This window comes from Primulina huaijiensis, chromosome 17 (assembly GCF_012295235.1).
Source record: "Primulina huaijiensis isolate GDHJ02 chromosome 17, ASM1229523v2, whole genome shotgun sequence".
NCBI lineage: Eukaryota > Viridiplantae > Streptophyta > Magnoliopsida > Lamiales > Gesneriaceae > Primulina > Primulina huaijiensis.
In genome coordinates this window covers 5,223,287-5,232,838 of record NC_133322.1, presented here as the reverse complement: position 1 = coordinate 5,232,838, position 9,552 = coordinate 5,223,287, and the positions used below count along the sequence as shown (strand labels likewise).

Here is a 9,552-nt window from a genome sequence, read left to right as displayed (position 1 = left end):
TTTTTTATCTACTGGGTTGGGACAACAATTACAATGTATCTATTTTATTATCACTCTCCAACAGATGCTCGATACTAGTCTGTCTTCTTCCATAATCTCCTTCAATCTTGTCGGAGGATTCTCGATAATGCTCCAACCTCTGTCGTGTTCAAAGAATGTCGATGCCAAGAAGTCTACTGCTATGTTCTCCTCTCTATAGATATGATGTACTTTTAACTTCCTATTCTTTAGCAAATAGGTTCTTGCATCTTGATACTAAGTTGAGCGATGACGAACATGGTGTCACTGCACTTTGTATCCATTTCACGACTATCTCTGAATCACACTGTAGCACTAACTTTTTGTGTCCTAATTCCCAAGCTATTTCAAGTCTTTTGCACACAGCCCATAGTTCTGCTTCCTCGCTGGTACAAATGCCAATGTTATGGACCAAATTCGCTTGGTCCAAAGAACTTGGGCTATTGGACTTTGAATATACGGCCCATATTCATTATACCCATGTGGGTCCATTTTTTGGCCCACAAACCTCCTCGTTCCCAATCTCGTTCTTCACCTCAACTTCCAAGCCGATGCTGCTTCTGCCCCTATTCTTTCCAAATCTTTTCAGCCCTCATCTGAGTATTTAATGAATCCTTGATTGACGAGTGAAGACGAACGAAGAGTTATTTCCTGGTTTGGATTGGGATATTTTACCCGCGAAAGTGAGTTATGATTTGGTTGAATTTTGTTACTATGTGAATTGTATGGTTTATGTTTGAGCTAAATTGCCTTCACTGGTGTTTCTGTAGATTTTCTTGATTCATGGGTCATCATCTTCTTTGTTGAGTCCTTCTGTAAATTGTCTCCTGTACTTTATTATATTGAGATTCTGCGTTACGGTGAAGAGTGTCAGCCGTCGTGGTCTTTTTGTAGTTTTTACTTCACATGATTTCACGTCGTGGGGACAAAATAATCATCGTGGGATATTGTTTGCTGTAAGAATGCCTTGAGTAAATGGATTGTATAATGAACATATGTTATTGAATGTAAGCAGCAGACTGATTCTGGAGCATTAATGTGTAAATGTGAAATTGGTGGAACTCAAACCCATGTATCTCTATGTATGTATATGAAGGACTGCAAACGGGGTGATAAACAAATTAATAAGCTTGCCTTAAGTTAATGTAAAAAGTTAAAGGACCAACAAGATCTTCCGATGTGTTTTATTGAACTCGAAAGTGAGAAATGGGTATCAAGAAACAGGGTGGGTTTTGCTGTTTAATTGTATCGTGTGGCATTCTGAGGAGACAGATTTCATTTTCTTTCATTTGCAGTTAAATTTGTTCTGAACTAAATACAGACGAGTTGCTGTTTCAAATGTCCAAGGTTGGTGTTTCTCGACTATTGCGCATGTTTGCTACTGTTGCGGCTGCGGGTCTTGGTGGATCTTTTGCTATTGGTTTTCTGACCTCTTCCATGTCTGAACAAGCTACCTTGCGTAGAAAGGTTGAAACTGCTGGGATGGAGTGATACTCTAACTACCTTTTTCCTTTAGAACTCGCCTCTAAAAGGATTTCCGTTCTATATTCGAACAGGGCATCAAAATCTCTGGTGTCTTCGACTCTTCCCATCATATCAAGTTCTGAGTTTTTCGTTATTTTTTTGCTGCTGCTGCTTCACAATTGTAATCTATTTTAGCTCAACAAAAATAATAGGTACTGCATTTCTTTCCAAGCTATATTGTCATACAGGTTTACTTTTGCAGAAGAAATATGGAAAGCCTTGTGGGAGTTGTAAAGGAGTGGGATTTTACACTTGCAAGCTTTGCAAAACAAATGGTACAATAAAATGGTCTCCTCTCTATGATCCTTTGGTTATACATCCATGTGTTTGCCCTACTTGTGATGGATTCAAGTAAGTGGTTTCCGATTAAAAAGCTATTCATCTTGATTAAATCTGCGAGACAATGAGACTGCAGAACTGTTATTCTTCGTTTCTTGTTATTGTAGGGTTCAGCGTTGTCTCAACTGCTTGGGAGGCGGCATCCAAGGCTAGGACGTCCATATGTTTTTTCTTACCTTCCTGTTTGTAGGATGCAAGGGATATGAAATCTGCCTGTATACTACTAACTCATCATGTTTCAAACATTAATTTCATTTTGTTTTTGTTATGTAAATTATTAACACAGTAGTTTTTTTAAGAGAAAAACAGCACATAATAGTTTTAAGAAATGAAAAAAAAAAATTTATTTAGTTATTTCCTCCCTAAAGATTGATATCTAAGCTTCCCAAGGTTGGAATGTAATTTGGTCGAAATATATAGATTATTCAAACCGTACACACCAAAAAATAAATACAAAAAGTATGGAGATCTCATCCATTGCCAAACAAGACATCAAATATCTAACATACGAGTTTAGTCTATATACAACAAAAGTGGTTCTCCTCTACTCCAATATCATTAGATCATGTCGATTAACCATATTTTTATGAATGTTGACATATATGTTGATGATCTAAGGAATAAAATTTGACCACGTAATAGATAGATAAATATTATAATCCTAACATATGGCACTGATATCAATTCACAGCCTATATTTCAACGGACAAATTCTAGAAAACTTACAATATAATTCTTGCTACCCAAGATGTATCAAATTTATATATTTCCCGATTCAATTTATCACACTCTTGTCAAATTAAGTTTCATGTCCTTATTAAAAAAAAAGACAATATCAGAATAATTTTCCTTTAAGTTTTTTAGTATTAATGTCTAATATCCTTTTCCTATCAGTTGCATGAAAAATTAAGGTAACATAAAAATGATTTAAAATTTTCCATATATATTATTTTAATTTCAATCAAAAATATTTTTTTTAAAGAAAATTTTTATCCAAGTATAGTTTTTAAGGAACAATTGATATGTATTTTTGATATTTTTGCAATTAATAAAATGTCGGGTTAAATGAGAATTAAAAGATTTTTTTTATAGAATAATTGTTCAAATATCTTCTTAATTATTTTTAATTATAAAATTATTTTTTAAAATAGTTTTCCAAACATCTTTTCAAATCTAAAAACAATTCATAAAAATAAGTTGTGAAAGTGTTTAGATAAAATAAGATAACCGAGATAAATCTAATATTATATTTGAGTACGAGGACTTAAAATATCTCAAGATGTAGGATAGTTTAGTTTCATATTAAAGGAATTTAATCCAAGAAGAATTCATCCCATTTGTTTAGACACTCTTGAAATTCATGGAACCAAAAAATTCTTATAAAATAAAATCATTTAAAATCTATATCATAAACCTTCCAGCACGTACTGCAAATTCGATATAATTAATCAATCAACCAATTCAAACGCCCAAAAATTTCATCATGTGGATTTATATCGCGCTCGGATCGATGTATTTGATTTGGATAATGAATTTGATGGATGGATGTGAAATAACACTCATTTTGAATAAATTCATCGCAAAGATTATTGAAAATTACATAATTTTATATACATGAAATTTCAAATCTATTTTAATTGCGTTGTCAAAATAAGTTTTGAAATCGATGAATTTAAAACCCATCCATTCAAACATCTTCACTTAGATGATGATCCATCAATCCAAGCATCCAAGCAAGTCAAGACCAACTCCCTTGTTTCTTCTTCATATATGCATAGATTTTACTCTAAAAATCTGCAAATTCGATAAAAATTGATTTTTCTAAATCAGCTTAAAATTTATTCTTAAGACACAATCGTATTATATTTAAGCATCCTCAGTGTATATCATGTTATCGTATTATGTAGAGTGATTGGATCATGTGGATCTCACATAAGATCCACTTGATCCAACGACCACTAACTCCAAATATAATATTATGATTTTATGGATCTCACACAAGTAATAAAAGTGATTTTCTTTGAATATGTTAAATATAATATTATAATTTAATGTGACATTATTGAGTATCATTTTCTCCTTGTTTGATCTATTTTAAAAAAATTATAAATATTTATTAGTATCTCCAATCATAATTATACAAAAGTTACATAATATTATTATATATGAAATATGCACGATCAATTTAATTAGTGGTGATGTGTGTGTGATACAACACGTGAATCATATTTTGCATGTATGTATTCAAATGTTACTTTTAAAATGATATGATTTTATTACAATGTCCTATTTGATCGACGAGATTGGCTCAACAATTATGATTTATTAGCTTTCATCGTTTCAAATTTAAAGTTTGTATTTGCTTTTGTTTTTGTCTCGATGTAGTTTTCGTTCATACATATTATTTTCTTTATTTGTTCTCTATCTATTTCTATTATTAAATACATTTTAACATTTTTTTATTATATTAAAAGATACATTTAATAAAGATAACATAAAAAAATTCCTTCATAAAATTNTGTAAATATATCATTTATAATTATATAAAAAATACGATAATTGTAAGACGATTTTATAAATTTATATATGTAACATTGATCGATTTGATTAATAATTCTTCTATTACTCATACTTCTTCACCACCGTCCACCTCACTATTATATAAATCAAACCAAATAATCACTTCCAATATAAAAATAAAAANTATATAGATGTCCCATCCTCTTTCGTTGAATCGATGCATTTTCATTTCGTTAAGTGATCCATTGATTGATTCATCGACTGAGCAGTTCAGCAGAAATGATTTCGATTTCCTCAGTCAACCCTGCCGCCGCCGCCGCAGCCACTTCCGCCGTCCTGCCCTCCCTTCAACCTCTCCGCCACCAAAAACGACTGTTATCGTCGCCTCCCCAGAGCCACCATTCCCGCCGCTGCACACGATGTCTTACAGTCCGGGCAATCGATGCTGCCCAGCCGTACGACTACGAAGCCCAACTCAACCACCGATTCACCCAGTCAACCAAGCTCAGAATTGCCATAGTCGGGTTCGGCAACTTCGGTCAATTCCTGGCGAAGGCTTTCATTCGACAGGGGCACACGGTCTACGCCTTCTCTCGATCCAATTACTTCTCGATCGCGCAATCGATGGGTGCAGTTTACTTCTCCGATGTGCACGATCTCTGCGAGAATCACCCTGATGTGATACTCATGTGTACTTCCATACTTTCGACGGAGCAAGTGCTCAAATCGTTACCCCTGCAGCGACTTCGGAGGAATACTCTGTTTGTAGATGTTTTGTCTGTCAAAGAATTTCCCAAGAACATTTTCCTCCAGGTTCTCCCCACCCACTTCGATATACTCTGCACACACCCCATGTTTGGCCCCGAAAGTGGGAAATACAGCTGGCAGGATCTGCCATTTGTGTATGATAAAGTGAGGATTGGGGATGAAGATTCTAGATTAAAAAGGGTTGATAATTTCTTGGATATTTTCAAGAAAGAAGGTTGCAGAATGGAGGAGATGTCGTGCTCGAAGCACGATAGGTATGCTGCCGGATCGCAGTTTATTACCCATACAATGGGGAGAATTCTTGAAAAGTTGGAGCTGGAAGATACTCCGATTAACACCAGAGGCTACGAAACCTTGTTGGATTTGGTGGAAAATACTTCTAGTGATAGCTTTGATTTGTACTATGGGCTATTTATGTACAATAAGAATGCAATGGAACAGATAGAGAGACTGGACTTGGCGTTTGAGGCATTGAAGAAAGAGTTGTTTGGGCACATACATGAAGTCCTGAGGAAACAGTTGTTTGGGAAATCCGAGGAGGGAGGTGTTCAAAAACCGACGCTGGCGAAACTTCCCAAGAATAATGGGACTCCATTGTTGCCATCTCCATCGGAGAGAGTTAGCGGCGGAGGCAACAGCTGTTAGGATGGCAATTCTTTGCTATGTTTGCCTGTTCTTTTTAACGTTGTTTCTGGTGTGAAATGGTTTCTAATAAATTATGACCAACGGCATAAATCTCCTATTTTGATGTCAAGAATGGAACTTGGAATCTCCTGTTTATGTCACTGCCTTTTAAACGAATGGGACATTTTTCTTGAGGATCGGATTTGCATAATAATAAGAAAGATTGTATGGAAAAATTTGGTCCAACTAGTTTGATCACATGAACTTTATTTCCATTCTTGTGCTCTCTTTAGTTTGATCAGATATTGTCTAGATTGCATCATTGAAAAAGATAGCAATGTTCCCATGCTCAATTTAATGGCCTTTAGTTATGCTTATTAGAACTTTCTAGCACTACTAAGGATAGGGGTGTCACAAGAAACATATACATACACAAATATATACATGTGTATCCTTTTTTGATTGTTGATCACACCATTTATGTTGTTATCATATTATCAAAATTGCAATTTTGATAATTTATACTTTGACTTTTTTGTGATCTTGACACCTAAATTTGTCAAATATCAATGTTAATATGCTTTATTTGTTTGTTTGTTGAGTAGCTCTGTTGTGATACGATCTTACAATCTATATTCGTAAGATGAATCGACATGTTTCATACATATAGTGATTAGTGAAATATAATATTTTTTTACTTTTAGAAGTAATATTTTTGTCATAAAAAATATTACTTTTTATGGATCAGATTGGACAAGAGACACGTATCACAAAACTGATATGCAATACATTTTATAAAAAGTTTGTATTGCTTTTTAAACTTTAGTAACTTTATCAGATGAAATTGATACGACGGTAATGTGATATTGATGTGTCTAATATTGCATAATAAGCACTTCAAAAGAAAAAAGGATTAAATTTTCAAAACAAATCACAAAGTCAGCGTATTACGTATCGCCACAAATAAACACGGAGGTGGCTATCGACTTACATTTTGACCGAGTTAGCGAAAACCAATTTTTAGAGCCTCTTTTCTTACATGATTTTGCTTTTTAAAAACCAAAACTATTTTCTTTAATTAACAAGGAGTCCATTATTGCTAGGATATAAATTTATAGAGTAAGTTTCTTATGAGACGATCTAATGGATTTATATTTGTGAGATGGTTCGATCTGGTACATATTTACAATGAAAAGTAGTATTTTTTCATTAGTCGAAAATCCGTTCTGGTAAAATTAATTGGTATTTATCATAATAGATTGAGCTTAAAATATATATTATATTATAGTTACAATACTTTGATTATGAAGTGATACAGCAAATTATGCATAAATAAATGGAATAAAATAAATGTTTATTTCGTTGGATGCACATGATAAATTAGGCCATGTGCCTTCCGAATTTGCCAGCAAGTTTTAAATCAAACTCTGTACCTTTACATTATTATTTTAAAACAAAAATTTGTGTGAGACGATCTTACGAGTCGTATTATGTGAGACGGATATCTTATTTGGGTCATCCATGAAAAAGTATTATTTTTTATTTGCACCAAAAATTTTATGCTTAGAGTATTACTTTTTATTGTGAATATCGGTAGGGTTGACTCGTCTCACAGATAAAGATTCGTGATACCGTCTCACAGTAGACCTCCTCTTCTTTTAAAGTGGTTACCGTTTGTTGGTACTTTTCGAATATATTGTAAACTACTTAAGATTACATACATATGTGTTCATAAACTGCTTTGCAAAAAACTCCAAGAAAAATAATAAATAAAAAAAATCAAACATATTAAAATAGTACAAATAATTGAGTTGGTATCATGTGAGACGGTTTCACGAATCTATACTCATCAGAAAGGTCGATCTTGTGTATATATAGAGTGAAAATCAATAATTTCTGCATAAAAATAATATTTTTCATGAATCAGGTCGGATAAGAGATCTGTTTCAGAAAATTGATATGTGAGACTATCTAATAAAATTTTTGGTGCAAATAAATATGGTAATTTATACATGACTTTTCCCCCACCTTTAGGTAGCGATGTAATCGAGCCGAACATAAATGAGCTTAATAAATAAATTATAAATTTAAANCATAAACAAGCTTAATAAATATTAATTATATTTTCGTTAAATTCATTAAAAAATAAATTATATATTTAGAGAAAAATATAATATTCTTATTAAAATTTGTAAATTTATTTTAATAAATACATTTAATAGACTTTTTTTATATATATTTTCATAAATAAAGTGTACAGTTGTTAAAGTTGGCGCTTGATTTGTTTATCTTAACGAACTAATGAGTCGAATATTGTAAAGTTGAAGTTTGATTCGTTTATCTCAATGAATCGCATCAAACGGATTCACTCCCACAGCCCATTAGCAACATTTTCTTTCTTTAAAAAAAATTAATTTAATTTTTATTTATTTTTTGTTTTTTTATATTCTAATAATTCTTCCAGTTTTCTTCTTTTTTTTTTTTGAAAAAATATTTTCTCCTAGTTTTTATCTTCTCAAATTTTCTTTTGTTATAATTTATACTTCTATACTATATAATCATACACCAAATCTATAGAGTACTCTTCATATCTATTTTTTTATTTTAAAAAAATAATGTATTTTTGATTTAACATAAATTATTTCTTCGTAAAATTTGGTAACAATATGAAGAAGAGTGGGGCTCATGTGAGACCGTCTAACGGATCTTAATCTGTGAGACGGGTCAACCATACCCATATTCACAATAAAAAGTAATACTTTTAGCATAAAAAGTAATACTTTTTAATGGATGACCAAAATAAAAGATCCGTCTCACAAATACGACCCGTGAGACCGTCTCATACAAGTTTTTGCCTATGAAGAAAACTGAACATATAAAATATCAAGAAAATCGAACTTATATATTCGAGCTTTCCCCACTATTGTATATTTTAAAAAAATTGAATGGAAGAAAAAAAAAACAAAAAACGGACGAACCGCAAAAATATACAAAGGCACAAAATCAAAAGCAGAATACAAATCCAATTAAAGGTTAACAAATTTTTAAGCATTTTTCAACAAGATTTATGACTTGAAATTTCATTTTTACATAGCTATCTATTAATTGTTTAATTACTTTATTGTTCCAAACTGACCATTAAAGATTGACACAAAAACTCTTGTGAGACGGTTTCACGGATCAATTTCGTGAGTCGAATCTCTTATTTGAGTCATCCATGAAAAAGTATTACTTTTTATGCTAAGAATATTATTTTTTAATGTAAATATCGGTAAGGTTGACTCGTCTCGCAAATAAAAATTCGTGAGACCGTCTCACGAGAGACTTACTCAAAAATTGATACATAAGGTACCTATCCACAAGATAGGAACGCCCTTTTAATTTAACCTAACCCCAATAGCTAATTATTCACACTAACAGGTAGATTAAATTTTCATTATTCAAGAATAAATATTCTTAATCAGGAAAAAATCAAGGTTTTCGAAAATGATTTGAAATTTGAATATAACATAGAAAACTTAAATATATAGAAGTTTCATGTTTTGTGTTTTGAAAAATTTGATCGTTTGACTGGTCTAAAGGGATATACCGATGTTAAAAATATTAAATATTATATATTATATTATATATTAATATAATATTTTTTTAAAAAAAATATTGAGGCGGTGGAATTGAATTGAAATTCAATTTTAAAGAAAATTTGAGGCGGTCAATTTCACTGCAACAGAAGATATTTAGACAAAGAGGTGAGGCGGAGAG

General features: G+C 31.9%; 2 protein-coding genes across 2 annotated transcripts; both read left to right on the top strand.

Annotated features, from left to right (window-relative positions):
• Positions 1-522: 522 nt before the first annotated feature.
• On the top strand, positions 523-2,074 carry LOC140962371 (uncharacterized). The gene is made up of 4 exons (XM_073421238.1): positions 523-701; positions 1,314-1,485; positions 1,745-1,893; positions 1,989-2,074. The coding sequence occupies exons 2-4, from the start codon at positions 1,357-1,359 to the stop codon at positions 2,032-2,034; spliced, it is 324 nt and encodes a 107-aa protein (XP_073277339.1). The 5' UTR covers positions 523-701; positions 1,314-1,356; the 3' UTR covers positions 2,035-2,074.
• Positions 2,075-4,594: 2,520 nt separating this feature from the next.
• Positions 4,595-5,984, top strand: LOC140963590 (arogenate dehydrogenase 2, chloroplastic-like). The gene has a single exon (XM_073422971.1). It carries the CDS (start codon positions 4,681-4,683, stop codon positions 5,812-5,814), a length of 1,134 nt encoding a protein of 377 aa, XP_073279072.1. The 5' UTR covers positions 4,595-4,680; the 3' UTR covers positions 5,815-5,984.
• The last annotated feature ends 3,568 nt before the right edge of the window (positions 5,985-9,552 follow it).

Excerpts from the sequence above, each read along its gene's own strand:
- LOC140962371 (XM_073421238.1), top strand. The coding sequence starts at position 1,357 with ATGTCCAAGGTTGGTGTTTCTCGACTATTGCGCATGTTTGCTACTGTT. Across the intron at positions 1,486-1,744 it reads AAGCTACCTTGCGTAGAAAG|AAGAAATATGGAAAGCCTTG; the intron begins GTTGAAACTGCT and ends TTACTTTTGCAG. Across the intron at positions 1,894-1,988 it reads CCTACTTGTGATGGATTCAA|GGTTCAGCGTTGTCTCAACT; the intron begins GTAAGTGGTTTC and ends TTGTTATTGTAG.
- LOC140963590 (XM_073422971.1), top strand. The coding sequence starts at position 4,681 with ATGATTTCGATTTCCTCAGTCAACCCTGCCGCCGCCGCCGCAGCCACT.